Source organism: Poecilia mexicana, unplaced genomic scaffold, assembly GCF_051168715.1.
Source record: "Poecilia mexicana isolate PSO_F unplaced genomic scaffold, ASM5116871v1 scaffold_7, whole genome shotgun sequence".
NCBI lineage: Eukaryota > Metazoa > Chordata > Actinopteri > Cyprinodontiformes > Poeciliidae > Poecilia > Poecilia mexicana.
The window spans coordinates 30759903-30780287 of NW_028263376.1; the positions used below are offsets into that span (position 1 = coordinate 30759903).

Sequence of the window (20385 nt, forward strand, 5' to 3'; positions counted from 1 at the left end):
TTTGTTAACGGAGTGCCAGCAGAGGCATGGGGAACATACAGCACTTATTAAAAGTTATGGCATAAATTTATCACTCATTAAGATTTTGGTGTCAAAAATTTCCAGAGAAGCCAATAAACTGATGATTTCTATTTGGAACCATGAATCATGAGATGCTTTAAAGTAATTGTATAAGTGGTGTTCCATTAAAGAGGCATTCATTCAGTTACCCAAGAACAAACTATGTGCAATCATTTTAAACACCAAAAAACAAAACGACTTGAGTTCAGGTAAACCCTAAAATATTATCGCTACTTGTACAAGAGGATGATTTTAGACTTTTCTTGCACTCTGACAATCTTTAGGTCCTTTCAGGTTCGCACAGAGTTGACCTCTGGTTGCCTCACGTGGGCGGAAACATTCCTTTACTCAGGCTGTAAAAATGACAGGCAAAAAAAGGACGACAGTGGGAAGAGAAGCAGCCTTACACTTGGAAAGTTTCGGGTTTGAATCCAGCTTCCTCCCACTACATGTCGACGTGCCACTGGTCAAGGCACTTAATCCCAAGCTTACGACTGATTTATATAAATGTGTGTGTGAATAAATTCGGTCCATTAACCATTCAGCGGTGCTGATTTAGCCATAATCTACAACCGGAGACATTTATTTCCGCTCTACTTTAGGTATTAGAGTGACTGTGAACCTTTGATAGAGATTCATCTTCCACAACAGTAAAGGAATTGTAAACTTTTAATGATTCTGCAAATAATATTCTCATCTGGATAAATAAAACATAGAAATGCAAACATGCTTTCCCATCTGTCCTTGTGTGTGTTTTTTTTTCTTTTGTACGTAACAAAAAAAAGAAAGAAAAAAAAGTAAGTCGTGACTTTAAAAAAAAAAAAGATTCCTTTTAAACTCCAAAATGCAGATGTAGTGGATCGACTAAGCAGAACTTTCCACCTCAATGCAACCAATAATGTGTGACAATAGTTTATTATAACTATTATTATTATTATTTTTTTAACAATATACAATTTGAAACAAAACCCTTATGAGAAGGACAAAGACAGACAGAGCAGGATGAAAAGTGTTAGGTTAAACATCTCTGGTCTCAAGTCGTGCGGTGGGATCAGTATCGTGACTTCCCTTCTCTCTGCATGCTTCACGCGACCTCAGCCGAAACCTCTCGACACAGTATATGAAAAAGAGATACATTTGAGATATTTACACCAAATAACGAGAACCACTGGCGAGGACGCCTTCTGGGGCTAAAAACGATGACAGGAGGTAAAGAGGAGGGTCAGAGCCCCCGCAGCTTCAGACAAAATAAAGAGGTTACGGTTCTTGCAAACGCACACACAGATTCTGGAGAATCCTCGCCCACTGCATGCTTCTAGTTTAGAAGTAATAATAATAACGATAATAATGAAAAACCAAAACAAAGCAAAGGGAGTTAAGGAAAAAAATTATAATCAGGGAGTGAGTAACACAAAGACAAACGTTGGAACAAGATCTCTGTGGATTTAGCCTCTGTGAAAATTCTCCCATCAGCCTGAGATGTTCTGAACATCTTGGCGCGCCAATCAAAAGCTGCTTCCAATGAAATGGCCCCGCCTGGATACGGGAGAGTTAAGGTGTTTTTGTTGTTTTTTTTTGTTTTTTTTAATCAGGGGTAAAATCATCTAGGTGACACTGAGACCTGACCGGCTCATTAGGAACCGACCGGCTCAGGGTTTTCACATTTCTTTAGGGGGCAAAAACAATAATAATAATTTAAAAAAAGAGAGGGGGGAAAAAAAGTACAGCATTGTTGCTTAATTGTAGTGTTACACAACGTCAACTCTCCTCAGACACACAGAAAACACTCAACATCCGATCAGTTCATTCTATCCAATTCCTCGTCGTTCCTTCCTCTTCCCCCCCAATCAGACGCAGGTTCGATGTGACGGGATGCTGCGTTTACATCGCTTCCGCCCAGCGCTGCAGGTCCTCCATGTCGTCCTCGTCTTCTTCTTTCTTGGCTACGAGGTAAAATAATTAATTTTTTTAAATTAGGCATATGAAAACCAGCTCTATTGTTCAAAGTCGCAGCTTTAGACGTGACTGTGACGAGTCTGTACGGTTTCTGGTAGAAGTTTTCAATTCTTTCCAGATTAATTTTCTTCATTGGGATTTTAATTTGAAAGAACAAAGAGTCGTGCGATGATTTTTGAATATTTGAGAATATTTAAAATCCAGTGCAATGATAAATGACAGGAGACATCAGACTAACAGAAACAGTTACCTTTCTAGATTGAAGATGGACAAACAAGCCCGAATCATAACCCTATTTAACTAAAGATTAAATAAAAGAAGCCTCACCAGGTTTAGACGGTAATGAAGTAGAAGGCACGTTGGGGAGGGGCGCGTTCTCCGGTCCACCAATCTCCAGCAGGTTTTTGTCCAGCTCCTCCTGTTCCAACTCGTCCAGCTCCGCCAACAGCTCATCCTTACAAACGGGATCAACAGCAAAGATTAAAACCAAACGCTGCCTCCCGCCAAGAAGAATGAGATTTAATCCAAAAGTTAAATCAAACACGGAAAAAGGGTGAAAGTGAGCGCAAAAGACAGAGCATCAAACTGAGCTTAACAAGGTCCTAAAAGAGGGAAACCTTGAATGAAAATCCTGAATCGGGATACTTCAGGTCAGCTGACTGAGACTTTAAGAAAGAACTCATTCAGAGCATCCTGGTGACTGAATACCTTCGGCTGTGTTGAATTACTCTATGAATAAGCGCATTTAGATTCAAGGCCAATCCGAGACAGAGCAACAAGAAACAGGGTTCAACTCCGTTCGGCGCCATGTTGGCCGGTGAAACGGCTCCCTCCGAGTTCTGCTTCACCGGATGAACCGACTCACCTCGTCAAACTCCTCTCCGAACCCAACGGGTTTAGAAATGGCGTCGGAGATTTCCTGAGCCAGCTCCTGCTGCTCGGTAATGTCCTGCATCAGGTCGTCCACCTTGTCGATGTCCCTGATGCGACGACAAGAAAAGAAGGTCCGTTCACAAAAAGGTAAAAGCAAAAAAAAAAGAAAAAAGAAAAAAAGGGAAAAACAACAAAATAAAACGTTGATGTGGCGGGAACAATAACAACGCCTCATCTCATTTCACCTCAGACGTAATTCATTAATTAGGCCACGAATCGCTACGTTTGCGCTTACATGTTTTCGTGGGCGGACTTCATGGCCTTGGCGGCGAAGCCCATGTTTTTGAGCACTTCCGTGTTGGTGTTGGCGTTTTCCAGCGCCTCCCTCTGGAACTCGATGGTTGACAGCGTGCCGTCGATCTGGGCCAGCTGCTTCTCGTACCGCTTCTTTCTTTTCAAAGCCTGCAGCGCCGCTGAGGGAAAAAACAGAGCGCAGGGAGATTGGCGTCAGGATCGGCAGAGGCACACACATGGATACACAAGCAGTTCTCAGGTGGTAGAATCAGGAATCATTTATTCCCAGAGGAGTTTTATTCAGACAACCTAAAAAGGTATTTAAAAAAAAAAAACTATTTTATGAAGCATCTGTTTTTTTTTTATAAAAAAAACCCAGATTCTTTGCAATTCTGGCAATTTTGTGACTAATTATTGCTATCTGTGCTAAGGGTCTGTTCAAAAGTGAGTTTATTTTATTCCCATCATTTCTTGTCACACCTCCGCTTGTTATGAACTTTTTGATGCATGTTCCGACTGAAAATAGAAGCAACTTCTGATTTATTAAGAGCGACTCATGATCTACCTTCCTTGACCGGGATGTTCTCTTGACTTTTCCGATTTTGACGAGAGCTAAAGAGAAATAGGTCTTTATTTCGTCACATTAAACCTACGTCTAGGTTTCTAATTAAATGTTTCCAGATGCTGTCATTTAATTTTGTGCAAAGTATACATTTCTTTTAGAAGATTTTTTTTTCTAAATGTGAGAGTTTAGAAAAAAAAAAATCCCACATGTAGTAAATGTATTTTCAATATTTCCAGTGTGAAATATATTTTTTTTAAAAAGTGGTTTTAGAAGGTTTGGGTGGCACTTGCAGCCTTTATTTGCAGTATTCAAACAAAAAATGGTCACTACCTATGAACTGGGCGCAGTACCTCAACATGCCATGCTGGTACTATTATTTTCTGATTGTTGGCTTGTAGTCAGTGTACCCTGCATATGGTCTATCAATAAAAAGAAACAACACCACTACCGAAGCCTTACCGGAAGCCAAATGTACCCAATTAGGATAGAAAGGACGTCTTGAAGAAATCGAGACACAGATATTTGTGTAGTGAAATTAAAGTCAGCTTCTACTTTAGACTTCATGGAAAAGTACAATAAAAAAAAAAGCACAGCTTGATCTCTTCCTGCCAACAGACACGTGTACTTAATGAAAGATTTTCCTTCATCTGGTTACAGATTAGTTATCTTCTTTTGTGGATTTCCCTCAAAGTACATCTTGTACTTACCCACGATGGGTGGATTTTACCTTAGTATGCAGACTGAGGTCAGTTTTGGTCTTAACTTGTATTCTGTTTTTGTCAGTGTTTAACATCATGCTGAGTCATTATTTTAGATGATAAGGTGAGTCAACAACACATGAGACCTCAGTAACTCTCATTGTGATGATGACCTCACCTGACACTTTATACATTAGATATTCTTTGTTCACCACTATTAACAGGTTTTTTTTATTGTAGAGTTCAGTTCCAGTGTAGGTTTTAAAATCTAGATAATAAATGTTAAATCATCATGTTACACATCTTTGTTTTGAATACAAAGAAGCTGTGGTGTTTTCATTCAAGATAGTGATACTAGTCGGTTCCTAGAGGTGATGCTCTATAGCCTGCTGTCTGATCCAAACTTTTAGCAGTACTAGAACCTAAATGAGTCAGAATCTAAAAATATAGGTTGTTCCTATGTTTAGCCTGGAGTCGTAAAAATGACAAACTGGAAAAAATGAAGTTCTCACCCACAGCATTACAACACCTGTACGTCATCCTAGGCTGAGTCATTGTGCCAACCTTTGTTGCGCCGGAGCAGGAAATAATTACAATGGAGGCCAAGCACTGAAAGTATTCAGGCCGGCCGGCGCAGGAACTTTTTCATTTCACTCAGAACAAATGTTAACCAGCTACAACTCCTCCTATTGTCAGGTAGAAACATCAGGACAAACAACTGTGCTGTTCTTTGTACATTTCTCCCAAATGTGAGCTTTCATTTAACAATCATCTTGACAATAATGTTAATTAATGAGCCAGTGGAATTCAGCTTGATGAGAGACGAATCAGTCTGTCAGCCAGATATTAGGATCTGCCAGTTTTAACTGGATAAACCTTGATCAGTGATGTGCAAATAGAAAGCTGAAAAAAAATATTTTATCCCAGTTTAATTAATGCACTAAAACTAAACTCTTTTCTTGGTTGCACTAACCAACAGGATGTTATTTAATGCACTAGTTTGTTAAATAAAAATTTGATTCAGATTAGATACATGCATCTGAATACATAAAAAGGGGTAAGTTGACCATCTCCAACATATACCTGAATACATTTTAGAATAGAGTAGAAACAGCATTTATTGTCTTGCAAAGGGAAAATTGAGGTGTAACAGCATGATCATGTTCAAATGTAATTCTTGTGACGACGGTTTTTTCAGAGATTGCGCCAAGCCTCCTATGGGTTAGCAACAGAAGTGAGCCAGTGGTGAAGACGAAGGTCGTCCAGTCAACTGGCGATAAATTTGTACTTACCCATGATAGGAAAAAAAAATTAGCTAGCTAACAAAGATATATTAGCAGTTAGCTAAGATGGAAACCATAAGTTAGCGGAAGCTTCTTCCACCTCGAGAACTCACAAGCAATGCAGATGTGCGCGCGCGACTCAAACTCAATATCCCACGAGAAAAAAGAAAAAAAAAAGAAAAAAGACGTATATGAAATTAAATAGTCAAAATGTAAGACTTGGAATTAATGTTAAGGCCAGCTCACATTTTCTCCACATTCATGCCTTAATTAAAGATACATGCATTTCAGACTTTGTAAGTTCTTGGTTCACGCAAGAGTTCTTAAGATAAAACAAACCAATAATAATAGTACTAATACTAAAATGCATAAGGCTATCATGAAAGTATGCATTTCTGTTGCTAAAAATCTTTGACACAATGTTATACAATATTGCCATGATTATTATCTTCAATTGTCAGATACTTTCAAGGTTACCTATGTCAAAATAAAATTAGAGGGCCTTTATAACAGTGTACATAGCAGGTAGAGGTGTTGATCCGGGTGGAAACACGCCCACCTCCCTAACATCCGTCAACCTTTGCCCTCAGACTTTGTGTCCTCATGGGCAATCTGTAAGGAACACCTTTGACCATTTTTTCCGGCTTTTAAATAACCACTCACTAATTCACCGCAAATATCATCACAGGGATATGAGTCTACATGGATGTTAAGTGGAAAAAATTATGAACTCAACATGAATTAAAAAAAAAAAAGCCAGCCTGTCATTTAACCAGCTGTCCTGGGTGTCGACCTCAGAAAATAAAGCCAGCCAACATTTACGATGGCGACGTAAAGTTAGCCAAAAATGCTAAGGTGCTGGCTAACGTTTGACTTGTGCTGGTTGACCTGATATTTCACCACGAGAAGTCAGATAGTAGATGGAAATAACACCGTTGTCTCACCTCTCTTGTTTTTCGTGCCGTTTTTCTTGGCGATCTGCAGCTCCTGCTCGATCTTTTTCTCCAAAAATTCCTGTTTCTTCGTTAGCATCTCCTCCGTCTCACGGAGTTTCTGGATCGCCTCCTGTGCGCTCGGTCCCTTTCCCCCTTTTCCACCTCCTCCAAATATCTTGCCGAACAACGACATGTCTAAGCTGCTACAGGACCCTCGCTGTAAAAATGGCTAAATAAAGCAGAGCGTAGGAGAAACCCAGGCTCTGGAAAGGCCACCTCGCTAAAACCTATCCCAACACTTCGCCCAACCTGGAAGGATTGTTGATGTTTTTCTACTTCCTGGATTAGGCCCGATGACGTCTGTTGCTAGACAACAGTAGTGGGCGTCGCCTCTGGGCTCTCTTTCTCCCTCTGCTGGATAATTATCGCAACTGCTAAACAGACAAAAAGGTACACACGGCGTTCCTTGAAAACGCATTCACAGTAGTAAAGTGAACTTAAACGTTTATTCACATTAAACATTTCATGCGGAAAAGACACAATGACGCTTCCATGAAAATAAATAAATCAAACCTAAAAAGTTAAAATGAAAAGGAAAAAAAAAATCTTTATATAAATTAGCATGATAATACATACGTCTACAAGACAACACAAAGAAATATAAGCTTAATTTGGATAATGTATGACAGATTTAAGCAAAGTACAGCATAATTGTTAAGGGATAGATACATGTTAAACAGCTTTGTACATCTATATTGGTTTGATAGCATGTGTTAACATCTATTCCTATTCCTACATGAATCCATATCCAGACTTTGGCTGGACCATTCCAACACATGAATCTGGTTTTATCTAAACTGTCATTATTACTGTGGTTGTTTGTTTAGGATTTCTGTCATTGCTAAAGGTAATTGTTCCATTGTTGGTTTATTTCAGCTTCTAACAGCTTTTCTTTGGTCATATTTAACTCTATCCATCAGTCTGTCAACGTTGATCAACTTTCCCCGTCCTTGGTATGTTCAGGATTTATGAAGACCAACAGCATTAATTTCAGTTTCATATCCCTGGAAAGTCTTTTGAGTTGACTTGTGACAGACTATAAACTATAAACATTTACGTGCTTTTAACAGTATTTTTCTTATTACCCATTTTAGAAAAGAAAAAAAAGGACAAAAGTATGGCATGCACATTATTAGTTGATTTGCTTACCCACCTGAGCTGTGGATCTCTGTTATTGCAAACTGGAACAGTTCAAGAAATATAGAAACTTCTGGAAGCGATGGTAGGATGTTTTAAGCTTGTGACATCATTAGCATATCAGAAGCAAACAGCAAACCTTCTCAGGAAGTTACTGGTCAACCAAAATCAAACCAAGATCGCATCAATGACCGAAGCGTGTGAAGAACTTCACTTTTCTTCGTTAAGGTCGGTGTTTCTGATTCACCAGACAGAAAAATGGCCTTCATGGGCGATTTCCCAAACCCAAACAACTGCTGAGCATAGAACAAAAAGTATATTTAAAAAAAAATCCTTTAAGACCTTAGAAAAGCAAAACGGGGAACATTTTGAATGGTGTGCATTCAGTTACACAAAATTAACATAGCATCTCATAAAAAAGATCAAACTGCCAAGCACAGCACAGCAGAGTGACAATCTGGGGCTGTCTTTCTGCTTCAGAGGCTGGATGACTTGTGTCGGATGGAACCACGAATTCTGCTCGAGCAGAATGCAGAAAATCCTGAATGAGAACATTATCGCTTCAGTTCAAGCAAACCTGAGTTATGCAACAGAACAGTGATCCAAAAACACGTGCAAGTCTGATTGGCCGAACTAAAAAACAAACTGAAGGACTTAGGAGTTCTTCCAGCTAGCAGATAGCAGCTGTTGCCACAAAGGGTGGAAAAACCAGTTCTTAGAATTTCTTTCCTCAGGTAATTACTTCTGTCACACACAGAGCCGCGTTGGTATGCGTAGCTTCTTTCCTCTTAATTAAAAACTTAATGACTGAATATCTGTATTTACTCAGATTATCAGTTGATCTGAAACATTTGTATGAGAGAAAACAATCCAGTTTCTGTAAGTGGGAAAATCATTTTAAAGCACTAAATGTTTACAGCCCATTTATGACCAAGTTTAAATTTATGACTTCACACACACAGACTGGGATCCACAGTCCTTTAGGGTAAACACACTCACAAATAAGAACCAGCTGGAGATGAGGGGAGTTTATTACTGTAATTTATTATGATGCTACATGATCCATGGTGGCTCTTCAGTTTTTTTCTTGCTTTACTATATGTTTTGAGTATTTATATGTACATACAAAAGAGTATCCGATGACTGTGAGATTACACTGCTGTGACTGCACCAATGCAGGAGTGGTCTAAAGCGCAAATACCTTTTTTTTAAATTATCATTTCCTTTAATGTAGTGCGTATTAACAGGTCAGTCCCCACAGACGGCCACGCCCCAAATACTGCAGCACCTCCATCTTTTAGGCAAAAAAAAAAAAAAAGACACACATTTCTCTTTATTTTTCCTGGAACAGAACTGATTTATAAAGGTGGGTGCATGATGGTCGACACGAAGCAGCGGTTACCACCAACCGGAGCCGGATGGGAAACAGAAACAAGGAGATGAAGAAAACAAAACAGTTCAACCGATAAAACCCCAAGACTAAACTGGTCCCTTTTGAAAACACAGGCCTTGCTTGAATTTCCAAACTTAATAAATAACTATAAAACAGCAATCGTAATTCAGGCTATTTCATACAGGCTGCAGTATATTTGGAGATCATAAAATAACTTCGATAACACACAGACACACACACAAAAAAAACAGAACCAAAGCAAAGGTGGACAAAACTGATTTTCTTAACTCTGGATTTCCTAGAAGTGCATCAGCTGAGTCTGCAGGACCTGCTGTGGATTGAAACTGTTTCAGAACCGATTCTAGACATCAAACTAATTTATAGCTTTGCTTTTTATTTTTTAAATAGATCACCGTACATCTTAAGTTAATCATCACAATCCTTTATTAAGTGATAACTTTATTAGTGGCCCAAAGATTTAATTCGATTGAGCAGATTTCTTGATCTGGACAGAGAGCAACATGATTAATAATTGTAATCTTTTTTTTTTCAGTGAACATTCCCCATTTTCTGTTACAAACAGGAAACTCTTTGCAGCCCCATCAAATTAAAACATCCACACACACACACACACACACACACACACAGCTTCTACTGGCTCATACATACAGTATACTTATTTATATTTATATATTTATATATATCATTTTTCACGTCACTCTTTAGAAGACAAGACACAAGGTTTGCATTCAGGAAAAAGAACAAAAAGTCTTTCCATGATTAATTTTGTACTTCTGTCCTGTCAGATCATCAATAACGAGTGGAAGAGACATGATAACGGAGGTAAAGACACGCCAGTGAGAAACTTTCAGAATCAATGAAAGACTTTAAACATTCAGCCAGCGTGAAGCCACTTCTACACACTACAGCAAGGATGGGGAAGGTCCTTTTCGGAAGCAGAGATGGACGGAGAGAAAAGATCAAAAGCAGGGAACAAAAAAGAAAAAAAAAATCAAAAAAAGAAAACAAAGCCTGCGACAAAAAAAACCGCTGAGCCTTGTGGTTTAACCGGGCCTTTGTTTACCTTCTACACTTAACTCCCCTTAGATACAAACTTTATAGTTTGCCACTAATAACGTCGTTCTTTCTAATCCTTTGGAGATCACGTATAATAAAATTCTTCCTCTGCTGGTGACTTCACAACACAAATTTACCCTGGAGGGCCCCGTTTCAGGAAGCAGGGTGAACGAGCCCTGAGCAGAAGGCAGGTGCTCTGAACAAACCTACCCAGATCAGTGATACTCGGGGTTTCGGTTTCAGAGCAGGAGATATCAACTAGGCAACTCAATTCTGAGTCAAGTTACCCCTGAGTTAAGCGTGAGTGCGGCTAAACGGCCAAGACCGCATCAATGGGAGGCAAATAACGCGATTCACCATGGTAACGGGAGAGAAAAACAGTCCTGAAAGTTTGCATTTCTCACCACCAGAATCAGAAGTTTTACTGACGATGTAGAGAGAATATAAAAAACATTGAAGAATTTTTTTTTTAGCAATGCTGTTGCTGCTGCAAAATTGTGTAAGTTAGTGGGCAGAGAGTAAATGTATGAGGTTCAGCAGAGAATATTCTTGACGCTATACTTATTTAACACACACTCTATATTTATTATGTTTTATCAAGCGGCCCTTCCAGGGACTGAACCCCTGTGTCACCTGACGGGTGAAGACACACACCTCTTAAATTAGAAATCTCTCTTAGGTGACTTCTGCTATATATCAACAGTTTAGAAGCTATCGTAACATTTCTGACAGAATCCCGTTGGCAGTAATACAGCAGGGTTGCTTCAAGAAGTCAGCTGCGGTGGGAAGTTGACTCGGGATAACACCTCTCCTGCTGAAGTCGCAGTAAAGAGCTGTTGCAGGGAGGTGTGGAAAACAAACCCAGGCCAAGCTAAACCAGTAAGGATTGTACCACCAGAACTGGAGCCGGAAAATTTGTTTAGATTCTTCAAAAGCTGGGAGAAAGTTATCTGTTGAATCGGAGGCAAACATCACGGTGAGAAACCATAGAGATGAATCACCAGGAAGACAGATTATCATCAGCCTGGCTCTACTAGTTAGTCCCATTATGATTGTTAAAGTACAGCCTAAAACCATAATTTCAATAAACACCAGAGGTAAGAAGAGGAAAAAAAAAATTTAAATTAAATTCCAGCCAGCAAAGAGCTTATGTGAGTATATTTGTCTGTAAACTATGTTGGGTTGGCTTGTGTTTTCAGACACTGCATGCTCTGCTACAGCATGTCATGATACTAGTCGAGGCATTGACTCATTTTACGAATGGCTGACATGCACTGAAACCTATTGACGGCTCTAACGTCAACCCTTATTGCCTGGGGTTACTTCAGTCGCACAGTTAAAAAAAAAAAAAAAAAAAAAAATTGTGAAGTCCAGCAGTGGAAAATTATACTTTTTTTTTGTTTTTCCTCAGCTGTGTTTTTATCATGATTGCACAATTGTTGTTGAAGGAAGAAAACCCCTGGCTAGAAGCTTTAAATGTTAAGAAAACAAGCAAACAGATCAACATAAACCCAGAAGACATCCCCGTTGCCGTCATTGGTACGTGCCCTTTAAGACACGCTGTCCGTCCCTTCGTTCCTGCGTCCGTCCGTCCGTCCGTCACTGTGCTCAGTCTGTGTCTCTAAAGGACCAGCTTGCCAATGATGGCTCCAATCACAAAGAAGAGCAAGCACAATGCGAGGACGCGGGTGCTCAAGCCTTCATCCTTCGTCATGGCCGTGCTACCCAGGGGGTTGGGGTGAGAAGCAGCCATCGGAGTGATCTTTCTCTTCCGCACACCGTCGTCCTCCTGAAGCAAAGAAGAAACACACAAGCTTACTTGGAGGCTGCAAAACCCAGAGACTGGAAGGAAAAGACAAACACCACAAGGAAGGAAGGAGGACAAAAGAACATACAATAGGAAGAAAGGAACAAAAGTAGGAAAGACACAAGGAAGGAGGGGCAGAGGAAAGTAGAGAAGACAAACAACTTGAAAGTAAGTAAGGAAAATTGAAAGGAGGAAGAAAAGGAGGACATTGGGGAGATAAGAAAAATAAAGACCCAAATCAACGGAAACTGGGTTAGAGTGGAAAAAAGGAAAAACATGAAAGATCCAAGAAAGAAAGAAAGGGCAAAAGTAAAGATAGGATGAAGCACAAGGGGAAGAAAGGAAGAAAACAGAATGGATAAAGAGAAATAAGGAAGGAAAAGAGGACAAAAGAACATTTGAAAAAAAGTAAGGTGAGATGGAAATGAAGAGAAAGAAAGACCACTGAAGAAAGGACAGAAGGAAGTACAATAGGAAGAAAAGAATGAAAAAAGTAGGAATGAAACAAGAAAGAAATGAAGACATGAAGGGAGAAGACAAAAAATGAAGGATTTAACATTTAGACAATCGAATATGGATTAAAATCTGGAAATACCAGCATTTCCCCCTATACTCTCATTGATATTCATTGTATAAATATATGTTTTCCTCTAAATTAAACTTAACCAAATATTTACTTTAGCCTTGCTGAGGCTGAGAAATATATTTTTCCCTAAAGGGAGGGAGGAGGGAATCGGCCTGGACCTGTCGGAGCCACCGTTTCAGCGCTTCTCACCCGGATCTGTTTATTTTCTTCTCGTAGCCTCTGCACCTCCATCTGCAGCTGCCTGCACTCCTCCATGATCTTCTTCACCTCCCCGTCATCCAGGGAGGCGCTGGCTGACTTGGGCAGCGCAGAGTGCTCAGTCTTAACAGAGGTAGAGGAAGACACAGGTTTGATGCTTTCACTCTCATGCTGCGGAGAGAGAACGGGTGGGGGGCGGGCGGGTGGAATGGCGGTGAGGGAGGAAGAAGGAGAAGTGGAATAAGGGAAAAAAAAAAGAAAACATGCCGACGCAGCGGGGAGTGAGATCCAGGCACAAGACATGTATGAATACAAACTAGGGGTTGAACGACTACATATTTTTTAAGGTTGACTAAATCATGATGTCGACTAGTCGCGGTGATGTCATAGTGACGCAAGCGCAAAATGCTTCACAACTACTTGGAGGCTTTATCAGCTATATTCACGGAAAATATTGACACCCCTCCAGCCCCCATTCCGTTTTCCTGCTTTTACTAAGTCTATTATGCAGAATTAAAAGAGCAATAAACAGATTATTCTTCGTGAGCAGCGGAGAAAAGTTTGTTGCACAAAGTTGGGTCTGACTTTTTTTTTTTCTTTTTCCAAACACCGGCTGATACTGATGATCTCTGGATAGTTACTCATATAGGAGTCAAACTATCACACTGACCACAATGGTGCTTGGAACATCACAAACCAAACTTATTATGAACGGATCCCGTTTGGTTACAGTTGAATTCAACGAAGCCTCCTGCTGCTCCTCCGCCCGATGCACAGCAGGACGCTCTGCTGACTCAGCAGCGGCTCTCTGAACCGACATGCAGACGGCGGCAGAGATCGCCTCTATCAGACCCTCAGGATGAAATTTGGACTTAGTTTCCAGATGTTGTCAAACCATATTTTTATAAGAGCGTAAAGCTGCCAGGTTAGAAGCTTCAATACGCAGGGTGACGCTGATCAGCTGGGGGTAGTTGAGGGATAAAAAAGCCTGACATCATGCTGCATTGTTGCACATTAATCCAGTAGTCTTTTTTTTTTTTTTAGAATTTTTCCGGCACTAGTTTATTTGACAGCAATCTGACTGTAAGGGGGCAGAGAGAGCAGAGAGAGGTATGGGCCCACCGAACCGAGGATGGGAGTTGGACTCCAGAGTACCGCGGTCTCAAGTCTCTATATGCGGTAACCACTGCGCCACGCAACGCCCCTACTGCGGTAACCTATGCTGACATTTTCAGTTTCTCTGTGGTAAATTATTTACATTTTTATACAATTTGAGCTTTCTGACAAATTCGCCTAGTTCACCTTCTTTCATTTCCTTGGAAAAATCTGTTTTGTCACGTGATAGCGACTAGTCGACTGGCCCAGAAAAAAGTCATTGCAGAGAAAAGAATCAAATAGTCGACTAACTGGTGCAACCCCTAATACAAACATCATGTAATGAATGACTCGGGACACTGGAACGATAATCAAAACATGACAAAAATCTATTTCACCAACATGTGACATTTATTGTTGAAGTCATTAGAGAAACATCCGTTTCTCTCAGGATCGTGTGAATGACAAAAAATGACACTTATCTGTATTTGACCAAAATGTATGCAGTGGCGAGCAAAAATATATGAATGTGGGGAAAAAAAAACAAACAAAAAAAAACCTGTAACTCATACTTACAGTTTTGTCATTTTCTAGAGGCATCTCAAACGTACATCTTAACTTTGAATCCATCAGATCCTCAGGTTTGGCCTCTTTCCACTGCAAACACAAAAACAGGATTCACTTGTTGCTCAGTCAGACGTCTTTGATGCTGCAGCAGCTAAACTGTTGTCCTCAACTCTAGATAACATCAACAGAACTACATTTCTGCACATTTTTTTTTTTCAGATGAATGCACAGAGTGAAAGAGACAGAGCCACGTTTAAACCCATCTTTAGGTTCGTGAATCAACTGAAAGCTTAATACTCACAACTCCTTCCATGTCGGTCATGTCTCTGGGAGCCAGAATGGACTGCACCATGAATTTATGCTTACTCTTCTCGTTGGGGTCGTACTCAAACGGCTGCAGCATGACTGTGGAGCAGAGGAGACGATGAAATACAATCAATACTGCTCATATTCTGCAACTTGGAAATATATAGATCCTTTATAAGGAAACATTTTGAAATCATAATAACAGACCCTAAATCTAACAGGAAGAGGACAAGTTGAGGACACTGGAAACATGGGCTTATAATAAAAAAACAAGAAAACAATCACAAATGAAAGCTCTAAAAACAATGAAAAAACCTAACTTGTACTTTCTGTTTTTTAGCCATTTGTAATCATTTTGTTGATCTTGTGTTAAAGTGGTCTAGCCTTTTATAGAGCTAAAGACTTTGGAGGAAACTGCATCTTTGCAAGAAGAGGCCAGCAAGAAGGCATCTACAAAATACATTTAAAATTGTTTCCTTCTTATATATTACACATAGATACTATAACCCTGGTTTATCCATTAGGTTTAGGAGGCTTTATGTCTGAATAATTCATAAGTTTGAGTTAAGCTGCTTAAAACGAGCACAAACAGTATAACTTCTAAAGTGATGAGATGAAGCTGAGGGAAAAAGCAATCACAGTAAAAACAGCAACAGCTTTGAAACACATTCAGAAAACCTGAAACCATACTTCTGAAGACCATAAAAAAATATTAAAAGAAAAATGGTTTAAGACTTTTATACTTCCTGGTGAATTCTGCCATTTTATGTAATAAAAGGTTGCTTAAAAAAAAGGATGCATCATTTCAAGACTTCAACGTAAAAGTTGTATTGTGCCAATTCTTGTACCTTTGCACGTTAGGCAGAACTAATATATATATTTTTAGGATGAAATAATCAATGAATACAACATTTTGTTCTCTCAGCAGAATCAAATGTTTCTTTAGATAGCAAATTTCGCGCTCCAAATCAGGTTAAAACTCCATTCAGAACGTTAAATCTTATTAGTATGAGCCGTTGGGACAATTTTTCCACGCAAATGAAAAAATTCAACCAAATATGTTTACAAACCAGAAACATTTATGGAGGTTCCAGCGTCGATGATGCCGCTGTTCGGACGCACACAGTATCTGCGAGGTGCGGTTGTCTTAACTTTGAAACAGACATTCCTGTCTGTGGGATTAGTGAGCTTCAGCGTGGCGGTGACAACATCTGTAAATGGGCCTGCAGGGGGGATAGTAATAAAAAAAACAAAACTTGGTGACTTGTGTGTTTGTTATGAAAGTCGTTGAAATGTAAAAGTTGGATTTTCACTATTGTGAAAAACTTAATGTAAGACATCTTCTTCAGATGCTATGAAGAGGATAGCATTTGAATGTCCATTAACTTATAGCTATTCTTTCTCAAAGAGACCGATCAATTTGCTAGAAAAGGAAACCAGTGAGTACATTATGAGAAATTAGATTTTTCTCTATCCATATATCAACACAGAAAACTCCAGCATTTTCAGTCTATAAATGCATTCAATAGAATGTAATGTGATGCAATAAGTAAGACATGGAAACACAGTTTGACACACAGATGAGAAGGATCTAGTAAAACAACTTTGTTCTCAGTTTATGTGCAGGAAAAACCCCCAGACCCCAATAAAATCAGACTTTAATGAGGCCAAAACAGCAGCATCTTTAATATTTATTTGTAATGCCCCACCCTTAGTTGGAAATTGAATGCAACAGAAAACACGGAGCGAGTCAAAGGCCTTCTGCTTTCTCTTGGCCTTTAAAGTCTGCTTCTGCTTCATAACTCTTGTTTAAAACTTCAGGTCATCTGGTGCCAACAACCTGACTGTGCTCACTGTTAAGACAAAGCATCACTAACTGTGAGTGTGTATGCGTGTGCGTCCTCTCTAGGCTCATCTTAGCATTCAAGGATCTGCAACAATCAATCAGAGACCTCCCCCCCCCCCATTATACTGATCCAATGAAGCTAGTCCAACAATTTCCAGAGCAACAGGAGAGCCCAACGACAATCATCTGGGAAAACAATGATCATTAGTAAAACACACGCAACATCTGATTTCACAACAAGCCCGATTAAATGCAGCAAATCAGGGAAGGAAATCGGGTTACTTAGAAATTAAGAGTGAACGATAAAGCTTTCAGTCTGGGCTTTCAAGCTTAGGTCATTGAGCAATAAGCATGGTAATGGGGCTAGGCAATGACAAACTCTTTGTAGAAAATGCTAGAATATTCGCTTCTTGGTGCGCATGTGTTCACAACAAAACCGGTTTAAGGGTTTAGCTACACATTAGCTAACTTGTGAGTGTTTCACATCATCGGAAAATGAATAGTAAGGTAAAGGAAGCGTGTAAGATTATTGTAGTATTGGTATGGACGGCCTGTCCTGACGCTGCAATGACAGCTAGCAATTTATCCGGCTAGTTAGAGCAAATAAACGCTAACAGGTTAACTGTTTCATTCGTCACCAACTAAGAACATATTTCCCCCATCTTTTGAAGACACAATGAGAAAACAACATAATAAAAGGGCCAACAGCTGACACAGATACTGGCTAACGACTAGAGCTAGCTGCCTAACTTCGGCCCTGCCCTCCGCCTTAGCGTTACCTCTGAATTTGAGTTCCTGTTGCGGCTCTAGCACCAGGACTTGTTCTTGTCTGGCCATGTCCCAGGACTTCTGTCTATCGTGACGGCGAGGACAACAATATAATACCACAGAAAACCCTCAGGAAAGAAAAACAACTGGCTCCTGAAGATAACACAGCGGTCCTCTAAAGGAAGCACAATCACTCAGACTGATAGGCTTGCTGACTGAGTGCCACCGACAGCTGTTGGAAGCTAACTGCTAACTATGCTAGCGGCGGCGGCGACTAGAGAAAGGAGGAGCCTTAGCGTGGTGACGTCGCATGGCGTTACGCTAACAGGAAGTCAGCTGTTTTTTAATTCAAATCTTTATTGAAACAAATGCTGCACAACAACACAATAAAATACAGTATAATATGACAGCCGCAACGGTGCAAGTTTTAGTACTGGTGGAATTTCCAATAATTTTGATATATTGTTTGACCTCATTTTCTGCACTTCTAAGTAAAATAGCTACCTCAGCAGGAATTGCATAATTACAGTATTAAATCCTGTTTATAGGAATTATATTGCCGTATTTGGTGATAAAATCTTGATATGTCATTAAATATTCATCATGGTTGAGCAACGAAAACTATGCTGCGAGTAAACCAGGTGGGGTAAAATAGGGATTTGTTTTTATGTAAGATGTCTTTAGTTTTCCAGGTGTAACCTGTGTGGGGAGAAATTATGCTTGTCAACCAATGACCAAGAAGCTCTTTTTAATTTTTATTTTTAATGAAAACTGGATCATTTTAAGGGCATTTTCTCAACATAAAATAATTTTCTTTCCAGCCACAATTTGAGCTCAGCATTGCTGCAGTCAGATATAACCTTTGACTTACCTTCTTGTGGTGGTTTCCTTCCCTATCAATGTGTAGGGCATATCATAACATTTCTGCATTAAAGACTTATTTTGTCATACTTATGTAAAAATTAAATTGTTACTGTATTAGCTGTAATTGTGAAACCTTTAAAATAAGCTGGCTCACTTTCCATGTTTCAGTCTTACTGAATGGAACTTTCACTTGGTCCGTGAAGTCGCAAATTTATGGTTTTTCAAAACACAAACTTTTGACCTGAACAATCACGCATTTTTAAATGTACAGTGACTTAAAAAAAGTTACTTCTTAACTTATGTTTCTTTCTATTGCTGTACTATGTTGCGTGTTTTCTGAAGGTCTCTTTATTTTTAATCTTGTGAGTCATTTGACTGCTACTAGGGGCTGCATAGTTGTTTTTCCTGTGGTAAAAGATCTCTGTAAATCTAATTCTGCCATGAAGTACAAATCATTTTGGGCTCAGCTGCCAATGCTGACATTTGACGCGATAGAAATGTAGAAATCACAGTGCAAATGTCTGAGATTAACTCCACAAAACCTGGACCTTACATTTCGCTGAGACCAGTGTGTTGATGAACTGCATCTCAGCGCAGCTTCCCAGCTGCAATATGGCAGACAAGAGGGTCATATGGGGAGCCAAGAGGGTCACTGGATTTAATATCCACATCTTTTCAAGTTTAAACATCACATCTAATCACCTGCTTCCCTGAGACATTACGCAGATTTCTGTGTAAATCCTCATCACGTTAAGGCTCACAAAAGCAGCCGTAAAAATTTAAATTGCAAACTTCTAAATCGCATATAACTCCCAGATTCCCTTTGTGTAGCTATATTTTCAAAACTTGAAAAGTATTAAATGCACCAGGGATGTTGAGCATAAAAAAAGGAAGAGATGTAAGGACGAATCGATCTGAAACACTAATTCGAATAATTCGCAACATGAACCTTATTTGACTCAACTGTATGTAACTGGATGTAACTCTGCCTATATGACTCAAATGTACTGGAAGAAATTGGAGCTAATTGGAAATGATAAAATTTAAGGAACTGACTTTTTTCATTGTCAAAATCTCTTAAAAAATTTTTTTCTCAGATTAGAACTCATTTCAGTAAATTCAACAAGTTGAAGTCAGATTATCAACACTCAGATGATAGTTATATAGTGTATACATATCCCATTTTATACTTTTAACCAATGAAAACTCTAAATGCAGTTTTTAACCAAAAAAAAGGAGAGAGAAGCATAAAACACTATAAAACTACTTGGTAGACAGCTGTGCCAACCTTTACCTTGATAAAATCATCAACCTGTGGAAAATTCATATTGCACATCAAGCAACTTGTTCCCTCTTCTTCTCCATCCCGATTCTGGGGTCATGATGAAACACAAAGTTTATTTTCAGCTGAAAAAAAACAACAACTTTGAACCACTGAACAACAATCCTGCCATTGCTGTCAGTCCAAGTGGAATCTTTTCAGCACTTACAGACTCCAGCAGCTGACATTTATTCTTTCACACCTTTTCCTTCCACTTAACTTTCCACAATTAAATTTAGTTACAAAACTCTGATTCTCTGACAAATTTTTGCTGCTTACCCGACTTGTGAAAGTTTTCTATACATCCATCCATCCATTTTCTTTACACCCTTGCCCCTTAGTGGGGTCGGGAGTGAAAGTTGTCTATTCTTCCATAAAATTAAAGTACTGTCAGAAACTACAAATCAAAAGAAAGTTAAATAAAACACAGAAATGTATCTCTGTGTAATTAATCTATAAAAGTTCCACTTTCTGAACTAAAATATCGGAATAAATGTACTTTGATTTTTTTAATTTCTTGAGATGCACCTAAATATTGTCCACCACTCTCCCATAAAACAAATTCAAATATATTGTGAAGTATGTTACACAGGTTCATGCTGCTGTGGTTCAAGACGATTTGCTGAAATACTTGAATTTTTCTTTGCGGAGACCACCAGTGTAACCTTCGAGCGCAGTTACTGCTCCGCAACTTGC

The 20385-nt window shown here is 39.3% G+C and overlaps 2 protein-coding genes across 3 annotated transcripts; both read right to left on the minus strand.

Moving 5' to 3' along the window:
- Nucleotides 1-715: 715 nt before the first annotated feature.
- Nucleotides 716-6857, minus strand: LOC106920197 (charged multivesicular body protein 4Ba). Its single transcript, XM_014991068.2, has 5 exons — nt 6674-6857; nt 3185-3362; nt 2882-2996; nt 2344-2470; nt 716-2003 (listed from the first exon to the last, which is right to left on the minus strand). The coding sequence occupies exons 1-5, from the start codon at nt 6855-6857 to the stop codon at nt 1942-1944; spliced, it is 666 nt and encodes a 221-aa protein (XP_014846554.1). The 3' UTR covers nt 716-1941.
- On the minus strand, nt 6747-17784 carry LOC106920206 (vesicle-associated membrane protein-associated protein B-like). 2 transcript variants are annotated; one of them, XM_014991088.2, is made up of 6 exons: nt 17516-17784; nt 15961-16113; nt 14886-14989; nt 14594-14674; nt 12914-13045; nt 6747-12120 (listed from the first exon to the last, which is right to left on the minus strand). In XM_014991088.2, the coding sequence occupies exons 1-6, from the start codon at nt 17571-17573 to the stop codon at nt 11953-11955; spliced, it is 696 nt and encodes a 231-aa protein (XP_014846574.2). In that variant the 5' UTR covers nt 17574-17784; the 3' UTR covers nt 6747-11952. The 2 variants fall into 2 exon arrangements, with proteins under 2 accessions (XP_014846574.2, XP_014846564.2); XM_014991078.2 differs by having other exon boundaries at nt 12914-13093; nt 17516-17782.
- Between the last annotated feature and the right edge of the window lie 2601 nt (nt 17785-20385).

What these genes read in the sequence shown, in the direction of transcription:
- LOC106920206 (XM_014991078.2), bottom strand. Translation starts at nt 17,573, where the DNA reads ATGGCCAGACAAGAACAAGTCCTGGTGCTAGAGCCGCAACAGGAACTC. An exon ending in TGACCGACATGGAAGGAGTT is followed by an intron (nt 14,675 to 14,885) that starts GTGAGTATTAAG and finishes TTGTGTTTGCAG; the next exon opens with TGGAAAGAGGCCAAACCTGA. An exon ending in AAGAAAATAAACAGATCCGG is followed by an intron (nt 12,121 to 12,913) that starts GTGAGAAGCGCT and finishes TCTTTGCTTCAG; the next exon opens with GAGGACGACGGTGTGCGGAA.
- LOC106920197 (XM_014991068.2), bottom strand. Translation starts at nt 6,857, where the DNA reads ATGTCGTTGTTCGGCAAGATATTTGGAGGAGGTGGAAAAGGGGGAAAG. An exon ending in AAGTCCGCCCACGAAAACAT is followed by an intron (nt 2,997 to 3,184) that starts GTAAGCGCAAAC and finishes TCGTCGCATCAG; the next exon opens with GGACATCGACAAGGTGGACG. An exon ending in TCGGAGAGGAGTTTGACGAG is followed by an intron (nt 2,471 to 2,881) that starts GTGAGTCGGTTC and finishes CCCGTTTGTAAG; the next exon opens with GATGAGCTGTTGGCGGAGCT.